The sequence below is a fragment of the Nesoenas mayeri genome, assembly GCF_963082525.1.
Source record: "Nesoenas mayeri genome assembly, chromosome: 4".
Taxonomy (NCBI): Eukaryota; Metazoa; Chordata; class Aves; order Columbiformes; family Columbidae; genus Nesoenas; species Nesoenas mayeri.
This window is the reverse complement of record NC_137540.1, coordinates 53,317,429-53,340,568: the sequence shown is the minus strand read 5'-3', so window position 1 is coordinate 53,340,568 and position 23,140 is coordinate 53,317,429. Positions and strand designations below refer to the sequence as shown.

General features: G+C 36.8%; 1 protein-coding gene across 1 annotated transcript in view; it reads right to left on the bottom strand.

Annotated features, from left to right (window-relative positions):
• Positions 1-23,140, bottom strand: part of PDS5A (PDS5 cohesin associated factor A) — a 77,759-nt gene that overhangs the window by 40,385 nt on the left and 14,234 nt on the right. Inside the window, exons 3-6 of the mRNA XM_080343557.1 lie at positions 5,010-5,213; positions 4,520-4,606; positions 3,624-3,721; positions 3,031-3,157 (exon numbers count right to left, since the gene is read on the bottom strand). Of these exons, the coding sequence (XP_080199683.1) occupies positions 3,031-3,157; positions 3,624-3,721; positions 4,520-4,606; positions 5,010-5,213 (516 nt within the window). The remainder of the gene's footprint in view (positions 1-3,030; positions 3,158-3,623; positions 3,722-4,519; positions 4,607-5,009; positions 5,214-23,140) is intronic.

The following is a 23,140-nucleotide window of genomic DNA, read 5'->3' as shown; positions in this document are numbered from 1 at the left end:
GAAATATTTAATCTCATCTAGGGATTAATGCAGCTTGGAGGAGGGGGGGAAAAAAAAGGTAGGTGGATTAGCTGATTGCCCTGAAAATTACAGATGGCTGCAGACAAAATACAGCTAAAGCCTCAGGATGACTGATTCTTGGAAAGACGGTATTTGGCAAGTCTACATTGGGAATGACTCCCGCATGTTCCTCTAGCTGACGAGATGACAAACCAAAAGACAATTCATCAAATGATAGTAAAGAGAATCAAATGGCCAAAGGCCGAAACAAATATCTCCTCAGTTACCACAGCACTAAATGGATGTCTCATTATAGACAGATATGTATAAACTCTTCTCAAATTCAAAACAAAACAGTTTCTCTCCAAAACAGAAAATGATTAAACTCTAGTTGGCAGGTATGTCTGTACTAAGCTGAAGGACTGCCAAACTCATAGAAAATATATTTTATTTGTATCTTCAATACAGCTTCAAACATTTATTGCAATGAAGTTTTATTGTTTATTTGTTTGGGTTGGTTTTTTTTTTCCCTAGACAGGCTCACCAGAGCTAAAAAAAGCCCCCAAAACCACAAAAAAAACCCAAACAACACAACAACAAACACCAAAACAGCCTAGAAAATACAAAATAAAGAACTATTAATAAATAATAAATAAACGATCAGACTGTTAGGAGAAAAAAAACCCTTGAAGGTCTGGATTGTCCATGCTGTAGAGGATGCGGAAGAAAATCAAGATTTTTAATACATGAAACATATGCCTTTAAGGGATAATCTTGATAGTAAGACTGCAAAGAAAACTATTAACTCAGTAGTCCTGGCTTTAAAGTTGATAAAAAGAATTACAGTTTGATGCCATAGGTGTTCTGAACAAAAGGTGACATATCTTACTGCTATTGAAAACCTGGACTTACTAGAGGAGAGCCACATTAGCACACACAGAGAGAACAATGTACAGTAAAGCCATTTAACTGGTAATGGATTTACAAATTAATGTAATTTAGATGCTGATGTAGACTTTACTTCATGTCTAGGTACCAGTACATTTCTCATTTTTATTGCAGAATTGTGTTACACAATGTAAGAAAATCTAAAGCAAACAAAAACACAACTCACGAAAAAGCTCAAGAAAGTAAAGAATACGTTATCCAAAATACATATTTCAGTTCCTTTACAAAGATGAACTTCCATTAAAAGTAACAGTCTAGCCACACCGATATTTCTATTGTGTCGTTGCAGAGAATAACTAGTATTCAATTGCTTTGCACAGGCATAAAACTATTGTTGTTACATTTTCTCTAAAATAAAATAAACTGTGCTTTTCAAGCTATGGTGCTTCTGATTTACACACCTAAGGACAAACAATTAATATAATCAGAATTTCCTAGGAGATCTGTTCATAAAAAGAGAACATAATTACCGCAGTAAAACTCTGCTAGGCAGAGCAGACAAAAGAACTTTCCGGGGTTTTGTGTGTGTGGTATTTTTAAACACTACCATGGTAAAGAAGTAGTTTAAGGTCTGTTGTTACAGGAAACAAGTTAAAACAGACCAAAATACTGACCATAGTATGATAGTGAGCACTGTCCACAGCGTATTATTTTCTCAGTCATGATGGTCAAGAGCCAGTAAGGACTGGCCACCAGTCTAGAGGCCAACATACTAAATATGCAGTACGACCCCATATTTACACTCAGTTCACCCCCCCTCTTGTCAAAGCCTTGCTTGAGAATTTCTTTCACTAGGCAAAATGAATATGATTAAGTTCACTACATTAACGCTAAAGAAGGATCTTATTCTCTTTTACTTGGCCTACACCAAGTAGTCACAACACACTGTTCAGCTGTACAAGGTTTAGTCAGTCTTTGCACTCTCAGAGTAATGCCCACCATTGTTAACAGCCTGAGCCAGCACCTGACACGTACATCTCCACTCCTATTTCCACTCCAGATATCTACTGCCTATAATTGATTAGAGACAACTTTAAAAGAACAGCATATTTTCAAAAGGACTCTTTTTCTATTCTTCTAAGAGGCCTCCCTTCCTGTTAGCAGTTTTAACAAGACACCATCTCATTGCTGTCAATAAAAATGAGTTGATAGAATGATATTCACATCTCATGGTCATGACAGAAGGAATGCAAACTGATCTCAGATGATAGATACACATACCTGGTAATCAGAGTATAGTTTACTTACTGTAGCTCATAACTGAAACTTACTGTTCTACATACATTTTTCAGTAAGAAGCACAAGTGTCTTAGCAAGGGAATTTTCTTAGTCAATGCAAAGCAATACCAGCCTGCATCTCACTTCTTGTGATTTCACAGCTAAGGGAGTCGTGTTTATTCTCCTTTCAACTTTATTTAGCTATTACAGCAAAGGTACTTCAAAAGCTCAACTGCAGACCCAGTGACCAGACAGTCAGTCACACAATGAAACCAGAAGGGTAGCATCAGTGACAGTTCATGAAGCTGTCTGTAAAGGAGTCTCTGAAAAACCTGCCCAAGTAGCTGTGTAGATGGGCTACGACAACACCAGTGTGACAGTGACCACCTGCTAGGAGGGGCTCCTGTAAGAGCCCTCTGGGAAGAAGTAGCGTCACTTACAGTGAGTTAAAGAGATGCTGAACTCTGCAAAGGGCAGAAAGATTGTGGAACTCATGAAAGAATATGGAGCACTAAAAGCAACCAACTAATTAAAACCAAAACAAAACACAAAAAACAAACCCCAAACAACAATCCACAACCCTGAAGATACGTTCTCCTATTATATTTGCTTGAAAATACTTTATTACTGTTTCAGTACAGAGTTCCTGAGGTGACAAGTACTTGATACCAAACAACCTAGACACAGCTAATGAACAGCAACAACTAATTCCCAAAGGAAATTTTCAATCTACTGTTACAAGGCTGGGGAGGAAAAAAAAGAAAGCAGATATGATGGCTGAAATGTGTGGAGAGATAAACAAGCAAAAAGTAAAAAGAATTATTGTTATAATGACATACTACTATAGTATTTTGCTTTGCAAACCTTGTGTGCAGGAATGAGGTTAATCAAAATAGAGTCCAGCAGCTCCTGAGTTACTCCATCGCCTTCCATGATGATAGAACTCATCAAATCCAGCATATGCATTTGTACCTTCTGGTTGTGGCTATTACTAAGAAGATAAAAGAATATTAGCAATACTAAATTTTCAGACTCTGACAAACAGTAACAGTACTGTTAAGAAACAAATATCTAATGCTGTCCAGCCTCCCTTAGAGTCTCCACATCTCAAAACTATTTTATGCGCCTTTCCTCTCTTATAGAAAGCTTCAAAAACCTCGAATACTCTAGCTTTGCTTTAAGAAGTGAAACAAAACAAAAAAGAAGAAAACAACAACCATGGAAATACAAATGTAGATAAATGAGTCAGAATGAAGTACACTGTTGGAGCACATGCAAGAGATGTTAAAACACATCACCCTCTATATTGTCAGTAATTCGCACTCATTTGCTTTCCCCGTATCCCCTTGTTTGGAAGAATGTGCTCTATTCAGACATATCTATTTGTAGACTATGCAAGGATTCAGTCTACCCCAAAACTGATAATATTTTAATATAATTGAAGCAACGCAACTTACTTGATAACTGAAAAAAGAGTCCTAAAAAGCTGAATAAAAATTTCATTGCAATCTTCCAACTCAAAGCAGATGTTGTAAGATTTAACCCAAGCTAAATTCTAAAATAGAAATAGGATATTTAGGATATTACAACCTCACACTAAGTCACATAAATATAATCACGTTAGTTACATTTTTTTCTGTTTAAGAAAAAATATTATACAACAGATTTTACACCCTTTGGGGAAAGAGACTGGATATTTGCTTTGTATATGAAGAGCTCTTAAATCAAAGGAGCTTTGCAACATATATCCAGGAAATAACTAAATATAGAATAATCTCATTTTGTATGTATAGAAGCAGACTGACAGAAACTGTTAACAAGTTCATGTTTTTAAACTTCTTTCTTCACGCTGTCAAACAATACAGTTTTAAACATCAATAAAAGGTTTACAAACAAGATACTCTTTCTAAATGTATACTAATAAAACCCCTTCACTCCTTCTCAAGAGTATGTTTCTCTAATGTTATTAAACCAAAATCTTACATTCCTTCTCCCATCACCAATATAAGCAGATTTGCATTTTAATCAGCATTTGAAATTCTCTCTTGATGAGCTAATATAACCTTAAGGGTGCATGATAAGAAAAACAATGTATAGAATTGTAAGACAAAGGCTAAGTGTTAATAAATACCAATCATTTTAACATGTCATCAACTACAGGCTGCATGAACTCATTAAATGCAAACAGAATTGTAACTGCTAAAAGAAGCAATTAATTGAACTTTAATGAGTCTGGTACGATTTACAGAATCAAAGAAATTTCCCAGGCATATCGGCACATCTGGAGGACTGATTACATTTCTTAGGCTTCCAGAGCAAATACCATCACTGAAAGTTACAGTTATTGTGTTACCTCTAACAAGTAAAAGTATCTGTTAAATTGAGGGCTCTTCGTGTCCTCCAAGCCTTTTAATTGTCTTGTAATAAACAAGAATATGTCCTGTCAAAAAACAAGAAAGTGTTTACAAGCTTGAATCAGTAGAGAATAAAAATACAACCCTTTAGTAGTGACATCTACACACATTTACAAACTCATGATATGAGAACATCAAATTGCCTTTTCTAGGCACTGACAGAAAGCTGTCCCCAACACAGATACTGGCTGTCTAGCGTTCCTTTACACATCTCTGGCCCTTAAAGTACTACATTGACTCACAGGACTAAAGCAACATCTCTTTAATAAAACTGAACATCAGTATAAGTATGAGCAAAACAAAACAAAACAAAAAAAGTAGGGTTTTATTGTTTGTTTGTTTTTTTTAAGAGTGGTGGTGGCTGTCTTTTTTCCCCTCAGTAAGAGAATGAAGTAGGAAGAAAGCCTTTATTTCATAAAGCTTTTTTACCTTAAGTTTGTCATGGGAAGTATATGGAGCTTCAGGAGCATAGATACGAAAAATATCAGCCAAACAACATGCTACAAGGAGGCGCACATCTTTATTGGGATTCCTGAGGAAGAATTCAGACGCAAGGTGCAAGGCTAATGGGAGATACTGCTGCTTCTCATCCTCCGAGTCCTGGTCCATATCCATGAAGGTTTTTACCACCATCTGAAAAACACAGAAAAAAAGCCCACAAAACATTGGAGTGCTTTTTCATTGTATTCCTAATTACTAACAAATACTTTCTAAAAGGATGGAATGCTGTCAATATGTGCTCCACTGCATAATCACAGTACTACAACCTTTTCATTAGGACAAATATCAGAAAAAGGGAAGTGTTAATCCAATACTTAAAGGCTTATTGAACTCAGTATTTTAAAATAAGACACCAAAAAACGCTTCGCAGCTCTGCTTACTTTGCCAATCTTAACACACCAGTGAGGTTGGAGATGGCAGCACCTCTTCGTCAGAGCAGTCGCAGACCTCTTCAAAGGGAGGACTTGCCTCAGTATGGACAGTACGAGGGGCTGCAAGCCAGCTGGCCTGATGTATAAGCCACAGTACAATGCAGCTGCTTTTAAGAGCTATGCCAAGACTTTAGAAGAGCCTAAGAAGTGAGTCTTGTGCTCTGCCTGTATCAAGGCACAGAACTCAAGAACTATTTTACATAGGCACAATCCTTTTAGCTGGTTTAAATTAACTAGATACCAGGTAAAAATTTAAGGCCTCATGTACAAAATACCTAATGTAACAGATCTGTTCTCTGCATACTGAAAATTGTGTCTATAGCTTTATCTATATAATGAAAAATATCAACTTTGTAGTTTCCTTGTTTCTTCTGGTGCAGCTAAGAACTACTAATTCCTATGAAATGCCACCAAAATTGGTTATTTTTAATTACTGTAGAACCCCAGTTAACTGAAGGATCTCAACATAATGATTTGGCAGAACTGAAAGTGAAGCTTCAGTTTGAAGAAATAAAAGGTTGCAGGTTTAACCTCTGGAATAGGGTTTGTTGAAGGATGAGGTCGGCTTCTAGGATGGCAGGACAGAACTGGGATGTGTGCCACAGATTCTTAGTCTAACCTCAGTCAAATCGGTCTTTGCATCCCATTCCTCCATGTCACTTGAGCATCATTTGAGGTAAAATTGTGAAGGCCAGCCATATTGCATACCAGTAGCACACCCATTACAAACACATTAAAGAGACATAAGAGACAACATGAAATAATAAAATTTAATGGTCAAATTCACCTCAAGAATATTAAAAGTAGAGCACAAGAGGAGACTGAACTCACACAGCTAATAAAAACATCTCTTACCACAATTCTTCTGTTATGATGTCATTCAAATTATACTAAACTTGTTCCTCCATTATTAAACATGCCCCTGCTTCCAACATGGAAACACTGTCTTTCAGCTTTACCTTCTCCCTGAGTTTCGGAACCCAGTTTTAAACTCAGTAGATCTTATAAATTAAAACAAAAGCTGGACAGCAGCTTTTCCTATAGTACATTATTTAAAACTCCTCCTCTATTTCTATAAATGTAGAAGTACATTCCTTCATGAAGCAACTTACAGAGGAAAAAAAAAAAAAAAAGAAGAAACAGAGAAAAACAGACAACATACCAACAAAATAAAAGAGAACTTTACAGCCACAGCCCACAAAAGTCCAAATTCTACCTTGCACTGGCCTGTTTCCCTAAAAATATTCTTAAGCTGTATTTTGAAACATTAGCTGAAAGGATGAAAACATCTGAATATTGACAGTACAGGCCTGTCTGTTACAGTACGACACATCACCCGTCCTTCCCAGATCCTGGAATTGAAAAAATAGATTACATAGTTCTCAAAACTTACCAGGTTCTTTCAATAAGGAAGATTTAAAAAAACTACAACCAACCAACTAGCAACAGCACAAACAAAAAACCCCACACAAAACAAACAAGCGAAAAACCAAACCCAAACAAATTAACACCACCACTTAACCAAAAACCAACCTGATGCAAAACCTAAAAAAACCACACCCCACTCTCTCTGCTGGTGACAGGACAGAGAATAATGGTTTTGACTTGCAGCGTGGGATTCAGATTACTACTACTGAAGTCTTTAGGAACAGGGCAGAAAGGACTTAAAGATCTGTGGATCCTGCCCTGGAGACTGACAATAAACTGTCTCTGTACCATATAAACTCATCCCACTAAAGTTCCTTCCAGTCTTTTTACTCATTTTATAGATAACCTATATGAGTGACGTTTTGATCTTTCACATAAACCCAATCTCCTTTCTCCCTATTCGTATCAGAATACCCTCCTATATTAAGATCTCTCTTTGGGTTCTCATATTCATATGACAATATGCATAAATCTTGCATATATCCCTTCTCTGTCATGTCAAAAACAGACAAGGTAGGGCAGCATAGTGCTATGAGAGCTCACACAGCATTCCCATTTGGTAACAAAATGTTAGGATATTCTGGGATTAAAGCAATGAAACTAGTCTTCGGCACCATCTTGCCTGTTTGAAAACACACCACCCTTACAAATTCTCCTATGTTGCTCTTGTATTCAAAAGGAACTGCCAGCAAATGTCCATAAAACCTCATTCTATTTCCCTGCAAAGCACTCCTTGGTATTTCTTCTCGATTGCAAACCAACAGTTGGGCAGTAATCAGGTCATTGGCAAGCTGCAACTGCTATTTAATACACTGATTAATGTTGCCTCCATTGTTTCTTTATGGTCTCATATCTGCTTGTATTTGTGTGTTGTCTTTTGTTTTATAATAAAGTATTCGGTGCATGACGTTCTGCTTACAGCACGCACAAGAAACGAACAGAATACTCTGTTGGTCTTTATCTACGATTCCAGATACCAAAGCAATACAAATAATGAATAAAATGTATGGGGTACAGAAAATATATAATATAATGCAAATAATGAAAGTAACATATAGACAAACTACAGAGGGCTATACCGCAGTTAAAAGCAAGATGTAAATTCTTGCTAGTGGCAAGACACATACAAGATTTTGGGAAAAGGGAATTAATAAAGACTTGCATTTAAGTACAATCCATAAATTTGTAGGACTGTCATCACAGTTCAACAAAATAATTATACACATTTCTTCAATATACGCAATTAACTACACCTAAGATCCTATGGCCTGGGAGTAATCTCTGCTATAGCCAAGCAGCTGCTGGCACTGATCAAGGTATTACACAATAGAATTATTTCCAAATGCCCGCTAATCTCCATATGAAATCAATTGTTAAAAAAAACAATTAAAATCAGACATTAAATTCAATATATGCTTGCATCTTCACACTCATTAGAAACCCAAGAGCTCACTCAAAATTCCACCAGTTACAGGACTGGCACTCTTGCTCTCTAGCACAACTGAAAAAAGTAGTTATCAAGCAACTATCAAGAGAGCAACTTAAGTCTTCAGATGTGCAAGACACTGTATGTTTGATGGTACCACTTAATAGAACCGCATATCCTGAAGTAAAACACCCGGATCAACAGCAGTTCCATGCTCTTCTGGGGCACTCCCGTCTTTCTCTCCACAGCCATCATCGTCTTGTTTCCTCTACGACAGGAATCACCTTCCCTTCCTCCCCCCCATTTATACCATGTCTAATGGACAGTCTTGGTCTAGGACTACAGCTCACAAATACGTCCACAATACAAAGAAACAAAATGACAACAATACAAAGAAATGAAATGACAATATACTGCAAGTTCTTTTCTGTGTTTAGGTCTGACAAAGAAAAGTTACTTCTAATCACCCGGGATTGGTATTACTTAGGATACACAGCATCAACAGAAATATTAACATGTGAAGTTAGGCATACTTATCCTGCCCTTGCCAAAAACTCTTTTCTAAAATTTTATTGTAGTCATAGTTCTTGTAAAGAACTGCTCATAACTGGTTCAGAAAGGTTTTCATAGGTATAATTTCCTAGCCATACCACTGCAATACAGGTATTGTGACACCTAGAAAATTAATTTATTAGAAGAGCAAAAACGAAAACCTGAAATATACAGAAGACTAAAGGTCAAAATAATTTAAAGGTTTAAATTGTTTTCAAACCCAAACTAGAAACCAGTCATATAACTAGTGATATACATAAACACAACAATGAAGGCATATGACAAAGCAAGTAAGCACAACAAAATTCAAGGCTGTGGTTCATACTTTGTTAAAGCAAATTACATTGAAGGTATCATCTGATCCATCCTAACTACCCTTGTTCTAATTAAAAAAAAAAGCCTCAAACAAACAAAACCCCACTCCAATTCCTCTTTTTATTACAGTTTTCATTTTAGGTCTAAAAGGAATCTCGACTTCTCAAAGTTTTGATTCAACCCTATATAAATATTTCTCTAGCAGAATGAAGTAGTTATTTCACAGTTGGGTATTAATTATTGTATTATCATGCTAAGTCAGTTTTTATTCCAGGAAAAAGTGATTAAACTGTAGTAGGAACTCACTACTTTTTCAAATTACAGTACTATTGCCTAACTGAAGTCTTGCTGTACAGTTGAAGCAACCGTAACTAGGGCACTAAAATTCATTTATATAAAACACTACAGACTCAGTAGCTTCCACCACAGAAAATTCTTAATATCCTCTGTGCAAAAAGCAGAAGACAAACCAGTATTATTTAAATACATTAATATAACATCACTCATTTTTTTCTCAAACAATTAAGCACTCGATTTGAACACTAATTGCTAGCAAATGTAAACAAAATAGAGTTATTGACATTTACATTCATTCTGCATTGGTTTTGATTTAACATATCTCCATTAAGTTATCACATATTGGTACTGTAGTTACCTTGCAGAAATAAAAGCATTAAAACTATTCTAGAAATTTTTGTTAATGCCATTTTACCACAGTACCCTGAAACTCTAATTATCAAACCAAGATTTCATTCTCCCAGGCTCTGCAAACACAGAAGTGAAATTATCGTAGCATTGGAGATGGTACAGAAATGCAAACATCTTCACTCAAATTAGCAAGAACTGCAGTTAAATTGAGACTGCTAAGTCAGTCTTGTCACATTATGAACATATTGAAACTTGAAGACTGCATGAAAACACACCCTACGCAAGCCAGTCACTCGGGGCTACCCTTTCACCCGCTGGAGAGAAATGCACAGACCACGACCGAATTCAAGCACAGATGTCTATAATGACATCTGCAGATGTCAACTCAATTCTGCTCTGGAAGTGCCTAATTCTCTGCGCTGACCATGAAAGCAGCTCAGTGTGACTAGAGGTGAGATGAACTCTACCTCCAGCTCCTCCTGAGACTGCCAGCCTTTCAGTTGCATTGAAACACACACTGGAGGTTGCCTAAGTGTTGTTCGCCGTCTGCCACACCTCACACACAGTTTCCATGCAGCCTGTTTGCAAAGACAGTAAATCCGCATGGTAGCTTGTCCTCGCATGACTCAGCTGCATGCTGCTCTTGTGCAAGACCTGTGCCTCAGATGGGAATACTAACTTTTGCTGTTCAGCCCCTGTTTTGTGTTTATTGACCATGTAGATTGAGGTGCATGATTTGCTGGATCACGAAGCTCAAGCTATGGCTAAAAGCTGATTCCAGCTTTACAGGGAGGAGGGTTATATAAACACAAAGAGAAGAGAGGGTGATCAGTGCAGATAAAGACTCAAACAAGCGCTTGCAGAGAGGAAACAGCAGGCAGATGGACGGAAGCCTTGCTGCAGCTGGCAGGACAAACACAAACCTCCAAGCCAGTCACAGCACGGGGTAGGTGTGCACAGGTTGCATTTGTTTTACTGTTCACACAGCAGCTTATTATTCCAAAGAATAACCACCATTTAACCACCCTTGGCTTGAAAAAAGACCAGAGAAAGATAGTATTTAAAAATTCGACTTGAAATAATTGAAAAAATAAATTTAACGATTGAGAGAATTTGATACCATTTCCTGATATAGGAATAAAAACTTCCTCAGGTTGATAGGAGCCCCACTTGACTCTTCCAGAGCTTGGACAGCTCAGGGAAAGATGTCAAAAGAAGGTTGAAATCAAAGTACACTCAAAGGCTGCAATTTCCAACTCTGCTATCAGCATGGTTTTGCTTTTTTTCCTTACATGATTTAAACAGTATTATGAGTGACCCTTGCAATTAGCTATTAACAATAAATTATGTTCTTTGACTAAGACCTAATTGTAAAACGTAGCAAAATCCACAGATGTCTATCTGGAAAAAATACTTCTAAATGGTACAGATTTAGGAAGAAAAGTCTTGGTCTCCCTCAGATATAGTCTTATCTATCAGCCAGAGCCACCAAACATGGAAAAATGGAAATTACTGTGAGGATAGAAACAAAAATAAAATAACTCAAAATATTCAAATCAGGAGGGCTAGATGATTGGCATTTCAGAATCTTTAAATACCTGACCAAAAAAAAAAAAATCACAAAACTTAGCAACACAGGTTTAGTTTGCTTTTATTTAAAAAACAACAAAACAAAACACACACAAGGAACCAACACACAACACAAAGAAAATTCCACAATGACAAACCAAGCAGGATACCAACTGGCCAGAAATTAGCAACTGCCAACCTAATAATCAAGAAAGAAGATCCTGCAAACACATCCAATAGACTGACATCAACAGAAATTTATAATACAAACCTAATTTGGAAAGGCTAAATAAACACAGAAGTTAAGAGAAACAGGGTAACACATAGAAAGATAATTACTTTGCTAACCTGATGAACTTCATTTGATAAGATACACAACTCTGCCGACAAGGAAGAACAAGACAGGCAATTTGTCTGAGTGTCAAGAACAGCATCACACCGAGCCACATGGAAACTGAGGACACTGGAAGAGATGAAGTTTAGCCCAACACTTCCTCCTTACCCCCTTCCTGAAGTGTTAAACTGAGAGGACCTTTTGGACCTGAATGAATTTACTGGTGGAGAACAGTGTTATAACTGACCCTATTTGTTATTTTCATAAACAACCGTGGTACAAGAAGTAGGAAGGGAGCGTAATGACAAGAGTGAGGGACTGGCAGTACAGGACGTTATACGAGACGAACAGAAATACCAAAAATCAAACTGCTCAATGGTCACAAGCTTAGTGCTTAAAAAAAAGAACTTGTGCTATTAAGAGCATATCAGCTGGAAACAACAGGAGAAGAGAAAGAGAGACATTTATTAAGCAATTGTAAAGAGATTATGAGCCAACCACAGGCTATGTGCATGAAAACAATGAAAATGCAATTACAGGATATGACAGAAGAAGTACTTCCAGTCAAGGAAAGGAAAAAACAGCAATACAACTCCTGAAATGCTAAAAATACTAAATGCTGATTTGAAACACATGACTTAGGTCTGATTACCCTCACTGACTGAATGAAAAATAATTGAAAATGGGAAAGGTACAGAAGGCGGCTACCAAAAGAGTCCCAAAAGCCTTTTCTTGTAAGGAGACATTACGAGACTGTGGTTTGCTCAATCTACCAAAACAACAGCCAAAGGTCTCTCTTTTACTATGCCTTAAATACAGGGGTCCCATTTATGCACTGGAAAAAGACTACAAGGAGAAGTGGCTAGAAATGGGCCAGCAGCATCTCCAGTCTGAGAACCGGGGCTGCTTTCTGACAGTAGGAGCGCACGCTCTGGAGCACCATCCACTGCTGGGTTTCACTTCACGGCAAACAATTCCTTTTCAGGGTTCACATTTATCAGAGTCGTAGCTGGACAGAAGTAGATGCACAAATTAAGCAATGGGCACGTGTGAACCACAGAAGCAATGAACTGGAAAGGAGCCAATGGATTTTTGTGAAGTTTTGCTGTTGTCATTAGTAAAACAAAAAGTGGCGCTCCCGTCATGGTACTGTTATTAACTCCTGAAAAATACATTTTGTTGCCAGATTTCCACTACAAATTCTATCTCTAATCTCTACACCATGACAGGACACTTAAGAGGTTCTGAATAACTCAGGAAAAAAAAAAAAAGTTGAACAAAACATTATACAAAGCACGTTGCACACCTTTTCAGGCAAAGACTATTTGCTGCCTTCTTTATATCCTACTCACCAAGTGAAGCCAATGACCAGGGTTTCTATATGTGACTGTAGATGTATTATAAGATATTTAAAGCTTACGCACAACAGCGATAGCAGTCTGTACAGTAAAGTCCCTGTAACTGGGAAAGAGTGTCACTGGCTGCCCTTCCTCTGGGGACTCGCCTACACTGGGCTTTTCTTTGGAGGTTTGGCCAACTGCCAGATCACAAGCTAAGAAGTCTTAGACTTGTAATTTACCACTACCTGCACATTGCTAGAACAGCATATTCTGTATTATTTTACTTACATTGAGCAACTCTGACAATATTTTCCAGGATACCAGATGTTCAATTAATCTGACATACAAAAAGCCAGAGAGACCAACTACTACTTATAATAAAAACAGTATGCTGAGCAGTTAATGAATTATTTGAAGTAGCTTTCTTGATACATGTTTTTAAGTAACTACATAACAAATATAAACATGACACACATACAAGTATCATAATCAAACCAGGACAAATATTGTTACCAATTTGGGAGAGAGGTTGTACAACTATCCACATGTTGTATCTCTATAATTAAAACATAGCAGAATTCCAGTTCTGCTACAAATCTAGAAGATTCCTCAAGTAACATAAATGCAACAAATGGGGAGAAAAAGGCAAATAAAAAGAGAAAAATCAGATGCCATAATATAAAATGTCTTTCACAGCACACATTAGAATACACAATTTAAATAGTGGTGAAATATTTTGCCCTGCAAAATCAGTCATGTGACGTTGATATCTTGATTACAGTAACTTGTATGGATTACTGCAAGGAAAGGTTGCAAGGAAGTCTGCTTCAGCACAAAAGGAAACAAAACAGTGTCCTTCCTGCCCATCAGAAGATAATCCCAATACTATTATCACCACATGTGATAAGTCTTGTAATCTTTGGCCATGAACAAGCCCATGGGAAAAATCAGATTAATGATGTGCAAAGAAAACGCTACATGCCTGTCCTTAGCACTCAAGCTTGACAAAAATACATCATCTTACTCAGAACTGATTACTTCAGACAGTATTTACAGTATTTGACTTTAAATTTTTATTGTAGCAAGATCTGGAAGATTCAAAGCCATTTTTATACCATCCCAGTTCCTTCACTGCTATATGTAATTGTGACGTGCTTTTTCCTCCAAGACAAATGACACTTTAAAGCCAAGTCTTTTTTTTTGTGTGTGTGTTTAAGCAGGTACCACTATGCTTCATGTAAGATCATCCTGTAAATTCATTTATACCTGCTGTTGTAAGAATACGAGATCTTTCTCATTTCTCCTCTCCTTTGAAACAGCGACTATTTTAAGCTGCTAAAATAAAATTTAAAACAAAACAAAACAAAAACAAACACACCAAACAAACACTCCCATCAAAATAGGCTGTGCTTTTGGTAGTTCTGAAGATGTTAAACTTTGCCATTAAGGAGAAAGTGGATTTTAATCAGCTTTAACAGTCAGGAATTTAACAGAACTTCCCTTTTAACTGACTGGCTAGAGTACACACTGACAGGCTAAGAAACACCAAAGAAGATGAAACACAGACAAATTCAGAGCCATTTGCCAACCAGGACTCTCAGCAGTACACAGTTCAAGCCCATCTCCCAGTAGCTACAGTTTTGGTTTCACATGACATGACGAAGATCCAGTTTAAACGCTTGCTGCAACCATCTCCTTCCTTTCCTGCTACCCTTTCCTGCCTCTGGCCATGTGCTGCCACCCCATATTTTGCACTGGGCCCCAACACTTGTTGAATAACTCTGGGCAGTCTTCTGACACACATAGTTAGCCCACAGCCAGCCATACGTTACAGAATCAGTAGAAGGGAAGGTAGATAGAATTCAATGGCAAACACCAGGGAGGGAAGAAGAATTTAGCATTCCAGTACATAAACTCTTAACAAGCAACCTCAATAGTGGCAAGCACGTGAAGCCTGAAAAGGGCAGCTATATCAAAATCATACTAGTCTCCCAGAAAATTTTCCTCTGTTCATTAGAAAATGCCATAAGCATAAGATGTGATCACTGATAGTTTTAAATTCAAGGTCCCAGAAACATGTCATTAACCTCCAAAACTTGTACCAAATATGTATCAACTCATTCATTCATTTGAATTTAATGATACATTTCCTGGTTTTATATCGTGACATGAGACAGCAGAGGTTCCCCATTTACCCTTCTAGACCATCATTTTTACTCTGCCTTGTAGATTCTTATTCTCATCACATCCTCATCTCATGCCTTTGGAAGTAAAGGTTCACTAGAACTGTAGTATTGCACAGAGCACATTCACATAGTATTCAAACCAGCACACATGCCTAATTTATATAAAGGAAGCATAACATCCATAGGAGCATTTAGCTCCTTACCCATCGTTAAGTTCTATTAAATTTTTTGATAGAAGCTGTTCAGTGAGATTCCACTGAGCAGCCTAGATTGATGCATCAGTCTTCCCTCAGTTCTTTACAACTTCATAAAGTCAGTAAATAGTTTTGCTCACCATTCCTCGTCTTGCTTTTGCTGACGTTAAGCCTAAAAGCTTCCACTGGATTCACCCCACTCATTTAAATTATTTGGCTTAAAAGGGATTCATGAAATAGTCCTTGGCTGTGACCAACCAAACCAACTCACCTCATCATATTTCCTGTTTCTAAAACAGCTAAAAGGTTTTCAAGTGTGCAGAGTACTATCTAATCTCATGTCACTGTATGGTTTGTCACTAACAAAAATTATTTCTTTAATTCTCTTTTTTGTCAGCTTTTTATGCATTACAATACTTGGCTACTCAACCCAAGACCTTTTAAAGTAATTTTAATGGAAGAAACTTCAAGAAGTATTGTTAGTTTGGCCTTAGCATATTGAAATCCTTTTAAGTATTTTGTTGTCCTAGTTTTAAGCTGTTTCACACAATTTTTTATGACACATGCTATAATATCATGGATCAAATCACATTTTAGTAATGTATGTATATTTCTTCTCAAATAATGAGGAGAAACAGTGCACATATTTATTGTGACTTTATCTCCTTATACTCATGCTAGTCACCACCTCTTACAAATCCATGATTAGATGTTTGAGTGTGGTGCCACAGCACCAACTTATTTTTTTTTCTTTGTTTCTTTTAATAAAGCAATCCAGTCTTTGGCGGTATCTAGTCTTCATTATTGGAAAGGTTTGTAATGAGATTCTTTCCAATTTTCCTTGCAAAGTCTAACAATTGTTTAAGTACTCTAAAGAGGGTTCATAAATTGAAACACTGAAAGTTGCTTAAGTTCTTAGAAACTCTGTTTCCACATATATAGATACATTACAAAAAATACTTGCAAAGGGACTAAAAAGAGCCTATTCTTTAAACATTCTAATGATAATTCAAGACATCATCAGTTAAAAGCATTTCATTAAATAGTCCTTTTCCCCTAGGTATACTAGAAAGTGTTATATATGGCTGGGGCAAACCCAGAAAATTCTTAAAAGCGTATTCCCCACGGTGAAGGAGTTTCTGTTTCCATATGAAGTTTCCTAACACTTTGATAATAGCCTCCAGATGTGAAGGAGAGGATTCTTTATAACCAGCTCACTGCTGTGCCATAATTCATTTCCTCTTGCAAAGAAAAGGTGGTGCTGGACAAGAACAGCAATGGCATTTTCATTTCTACTGTGAATTGACTCTAAGGATTCCTTTTACAGTGACTATTTAGGCTCAGTTCTCACAACAAAATCATGTGTTAGAGTTTCACTTCAACACACAACTAGAGAACAATGCTTCCAGCAATATTATGTTTTAAAGACTATATCTATGTCTATTTCTACAGCACAGGGCAGGTGCATCCCGTGGTACATCACACAGTCTTCCTGACTCACTCATCCAGAAGGGGTAGTGTATAAATTGCATCATGCTCTCTTTCCTGCTTGTGTTCCAACATGACCAATACATGGGACCAGAAAAGGGTATTTTTTCAAAGAAAACACAGTTTTTCTATTTCAGCAGTCTTGTAAATTGTGGTGTGTTGAAAGTCTGCTACATCTACTGTAGCAAAAAATTATATAAAAATATTTGTACCTTGTTCTTTTGGTCTGACTGCACAGTCTGCAACAGTAAGAGAAGAAATTAAAAATTCTTTCATGGAACCTGTTCAATGACTGGCAATTACACATAACACCATTGTAGTCAGTAGCACAGGAAGGCACCAAACTGAACAAGGAAATACTCTTCAGCCACAGCATTAATTTTCTGGTTTCTTTAGGAGCCAGATTCCACTGAGCGTCAGGACTGAACATCAGAAGGCAAATCATGTGAAACCCTAGTGCAAAGCCTTATCTACTGATAAAATGGCACTGAAAAATTTTGCCTGTGTGCCTGTCATCTCCTGGAGCTTTAACACTGTCATATTAACCACAACTATCTAGAATGCAGAATTCACAGGTTTCCATTGCCATGTGAAAGGCTAGACAAAAACTCAAGACTATCAAACTGTGAAATGTTTTTGTATGTCACAATCAAAATTACCACTACCAACCAGCAACAACAACAAACCCCCCGTATCCAACAGCACATGGAACCAGAACCCGCTCCCGGGGGCACCAGCTGACATGGGCGCTCAGTTCATCACCCTGCAGACAACTCCCGCCAGAGGTGGGGAACCAGCTCCTGCACCTCCCAAACCAGACACGCTTCTGCAAGGAGCTTCTGTTCAGGCAAATTAGCTTCTCCAATGAGGCACTATTTCACTAGACCATTTTCCTACCTGTTGAACACTATTATCTATATTATTAATTTAAAAAAAGCAAAAAAGTTTTCTCCTTAGGCAGCTACCAAGTTCAAAAATAGGGCACTCTAGAATGGACCGAGTGCAAAATGCAGAAATTGCTTATTTGGTGTGTGGATGGTGGTTTCATTTTATTTTTCAGTAGCCTCAATATAAGCAAAGTATCTGGAAATTCTTAAAGCACAGGAGAAAAATGGTGCATGAAAAATTGGACCTGGAACATGTTTGGATTGGTTTCCTGGCTATAAGACTTATTTAATTCTTTAATAAGGAGGAAAATTATGTATAATTAGTGCATGGAAAGTATTGTATTGGTAGAATTCATTTAACAACTTCAAATTATTTTCCTCTGACTAATGACAAGTATCCCTAAAGACTGATTTCTGATACATGTTAAAATAATTAAACCATTTTTAATAAATTTTCAATTTTAAAAGCTTTCTCTAAAATAGGTAGGAGACTAACGGAAAAATAAAAGGCCCCAATATTGCTGATGTAAGGATATGAAAGTCAAATCCACAGTGCTTAGCCACAGGATGATACTAAAGACATAATGATTATATGTAGGATATTCAGTTTCTGAGAAATAAGCTTGGGAAAAAATGAATATGACAAGCCTATGGATTTTATTATAATGTAGGTAGCAAAGAATAACATGAAAAGTCTTCAATAAATTCAACTTGTACTATTACCATCATAACTGCCAATATTAAAAGTGTGGAAATACTTCGAATTTAATACATTATTTACAGAAAGCATTTTGGAGGACTTTACATACGAGTATTTAAAGTGCTATTTTTAATGATGTTACTGTTCATTTTATGATACAGTGTTTCACACAAGAATATGGACTTTTCCACTTTGGATATGGGACTGAGGTACATTTGTATGTTCAAAGAAAATCAAAAATCAAACACGCAAAGGCAGGAGTCTGAGGAAAAGATAGAAAACCCCCAGAGTTTTCCCCGTTCACATCTCTACCTCATATCTGTTTTAATTTCTTTAGACTTAATGTTTACACCAAATCACCAGTTAGAGGACTATGTTTTCATTTGGTTCTAACTTTGCTAAACATTTTAATAATATTTTCAAGGAATATAATTACTTTGAGGCAACTGAAAATTATCCCCCATCCAAAATACGTATTCTGTTTCCAAAATCAAGATCTTTTTTTTCCTAATTAAAGAAAAAAAAATAAAATACTGCTTTTACAGAGTTCTACTGTGCCTTTCTGGATTAGCAATACTGATTTAGAGGATACTATGTCACTTCTCAGAGTTTTAGAGGTTTTATTAATTTTCTGTAGTTATTTTAATTTCAAGCTAATAAAGTCTTGTCTGGGAATTCTTCTCTAATATTTTGAGAACTTTAAGTAACTCCCAATTTCCTCTGCAAAAGTTCTGCAACTATTTGTCTATCGGTTCCATCAAATTCTTGCCTTGTGGATAATTAGAATATGCCTGTAACTGCTGTACCTGTCCTTCAACATTCCTCATATGTAATCACACAGTTTTATAGCTACTGATTTTGCTAAGATAAGAAGTAGGCAATATATCAGATATAAAGTGCTATTGCAAAGATTATTTTTTTAAAGAATATTTTCAAAACACGGCTGTTTTTTTAAGGAGTTCCAATAAGGAATTTTCTTGTATTAAATTTTCAGTGAAATATGTAAAGATCACCGCTGTCCTAAAAATCACAGTGTGCACTGAAATTTCCTTCCTTTGCTAAAAATGGACTTCAGATGAAGACTTCATGGTATGACCATTTCTACTGCAAACACCAGGTGCCCACCATTAGACAGGTTCCCCAGACCATTCCTGGTCAATCTACTGACATCACCTGCATTGTGCCACATTTTACTATTTTAACCTTCATATTCACTTCTGCTTTATTTTGGATCTCTCTAATTAGTATAACAACTAAATTATCTAAGAAAAAAATAAAGTATTTTCTGAAAATAAAAAAATCATAACTATGCAAGGAAAAACTCAAATCAAGAAGACCTTAAGGTTAAAACCCCAAAATTCACTGTGTACAATTTTTCTTAAAAGTTACACTATTTATATGTTTAATATTTATCATTTATATATGTAAAAAGACTATTTAAGTTTAGTGTCAGAATTAACTATGCTGAATTTAGATTAACATTTCACTAAACTATGTTACTGAAATCATCAACCTGCAAGTACTCATCTCCCTTATGAGGAAAGGCTGAGGGAGCTGGGTCTCTTTGGCTTGGAGGAGACTGAGGGGTGACCTCACTAATGTTTACAAATATATAAAGGGTGAGTGTCACGAGGATGGAGCCAGGCTCTTCTCGGTGACAAACAATGATAGGACAAGGGGTAATGGGTACAAACTGCAACACAAAAGGTTCCACTTAAATTTGAGAAGAAAATTCTTCACAGTGAGGGTGACAGAGCACTGGAACAGGCTGCCCAGGGAGGTTGTGGAGTCCCCTGCTCTGGAGACATTCAAAACCCGCCTGGAAGCCTTGCTGTGTAATGTCATCTAGGTGTTCCTGCTCTGGCAGGGGGATTGGACTAGATGATCTTTTGAGGTCCCTTCCAATCCCTAACATTCTGTGATTCTGTGACTAAATGTAGTTTACACAGCTGCCTGCAACTTTCTCATGAAGAATGCCTAAAACAGGAATAATGGAAAATTTTTAAAGGTCCAACGTACTTTAAAAAGCACTTGAGGCACAGTAATTCTGTATTTGCAGTATGTTTTATCGTGTTCATCCAGAAAAACCACTTACCCTCTCCATGACAAAATTTGGGAAATTTCAAGCTCAAAAGTACAAAAGTACAAGTACAAAAGAACAAAACAATGCAAGAATCAATCCACTTCTCAAGGTTATGTCCCTGTTAATATTTTACCTCTTGCTTCTTTAAAATTACTTTAACAAAATACTTTATTAGTAATAAGCTAGGTGTTAGCCACTGAATTTTACAGTTTCTAAGAGTCTCATATTACAGTTATTTAACCTTTTCCAATAAATTCTACCAATCCAACAGTACCCCTGTTTCAGGATGGTGCACACACTGCAGCAGCGAGTTAACTTTTGCCTTCACTTGAAAGATGCAGTGAATTGCCTTTATAAGATCAGAGACCTGAAACAATACCAACCTGTACCCCAAGCATGAACATAAATTGGGTACTGGCAGAGGATTTGGTCATTTCACACATGTCTGCATCTGTGACTAAGAGGCAGTGCCAAAGATACAACTGAGCAGCTTACCAAGAAGGCAGCGAGCCTCAGCCTAAACAATTATGATTGCCCAGCACACACGAGAAAGCACATACTTCATCAAGAGTGCTGGACTGAAGTGGCCTGAAGCCACAAGCAAAAATAACGCCTCATTGTTTAAAAATTATCTTTGTTTCTGTTTCTCTGACTTAAAAAAAAATCGAACAAAGATTCAACTTCACTTGTTCAGCTGCAGTGACCTCAGAATGGCAGTCCGCATGCACGTACTGGAGATTAAAAAAGCAGCTAAAACATAAAAAAATATTATAACAGACAATGACTGGGAAACTTGAAAAAAAGGAGGGGAAATGTTACCTACAAAAGGACACAACAGATCTCTCTGATCAAAACTGCAGCAGAATGCCAATTAGTTGATCAGGTGATCGTCAAAATAAACCACTTGATCTTTCCGAAGTATGACACATCAACCACTACATAAGCACAAAATTTTACTTTTTTACTTAAAACCACCTTAGACTGTATAGTTATTGCCTTCAGGTCCTGAACCATATAAACTTCTCATGTTTGTTCTAAGCTTGCATATACAAGATGTAAAAGACAAAAAGCTCCATTGCTTTTAACTCTTCAAAATCCACAACAGAATGAAATTCAAGTTTCATTGATGTGCTGTAGGTTGTTTTTGTGTTTTGTGTGTGTGTTTTGTTCTGGCTTTTTTTTTTTAATCACCCTCATAATCATAGCATGCAAGTCACTAGCATACTGAAATGGTTTACAAAAAAACCCCAAACTGTGAAATGTGTCTTGCTCTGTTTGTTTTTTCACATTCCCATCCTAAAAAGAAAAATGTAAAAGTACAATATTTTCTTCTGGATGATTTTTTTTTCCCTTTTTTTTTTTTTTTTAAATTCAAAATCAAAACATTTTGCAATGCATTTTCATAGTGAGAAAGGAAGACTTCAGAGTGTACTTTGGCCTGTAGACTGTGGAAGTTTTCAACAGCCTTCAATAGCTGCAGGAGCTCATTGAACATTCTAAAAATGTTGTTGGCTGAGATTTATAACAAAAGCTGTGAACTATAATCTTTAGGGCCTAAAACTCAGGCTTTAAGTTGAAGCCATTTAACACCTTAAAGGGCTGAGACCTAATATTTAACTACAAATTTTCTAAGAAATGAGTGTAGAAAGAGACAAAAAGTTGCTGCCCAAGTAACTTATATTGAGGAAAATGCTCCAGTATTTGTGTTAGATAGTCCCAAAATACTGATACATTTATGATGGGATTAATCACAGAATTATATTCCAGATGTTGAGAGTAAAGTAAATAACAATAATCTGGATAAGGCTGAAATTCCAAGCCAAGTGGAGAGGCCAGGTGTTACTCTGGCAGTTTCCTCACTAGTGGTAAATACAGCCCTGTATTAAAGACCAAAAAGAAGTAAGTACTAAAGGGAAACATTCAAAGGAAACAGAAAGATGGCGAAAGATGCTTCCTGCTGCCAGAACTCTGACTGATTGCACACAGGGTTAACTTGATAGCTGTAAAATCACGGAGTAACATACAAATTAGGTGGTGGCCACCTGCGTACAGTTGACACTGAGCCTACAACATTTGTTTTGAATTTGCTTAGGAGCTGCTTTTGGATGTCAAAAGGAGAATTTCAGAAGACAGTCAATTCTTGTGACAGTTTTGCATGCATTCTGATCTGAATTAAAGCAGCGCAAAGTCAGTGTACAGCAAAATTGATATTGGCCTTCACCTAGCTTCCGTTTGCAACATGATTATTATCTACAATCAATGTATCAAACTTTCTTTGGGCTGATCAAGCCTCTGAACATTCAATTCATTGGTCATGAATGGCATCAGGTATTCACAAATTTATTCTTTCTTTCATATATCAAAGACTTGAACGGTACTTAGAGATTTTGAATCAAGACTCACTTAAGGTCTCCAGAATTTATTCACAAACAAAAAGACTGAACCCCAGGAATCTCAGTTATACTACTGACAGGCGAA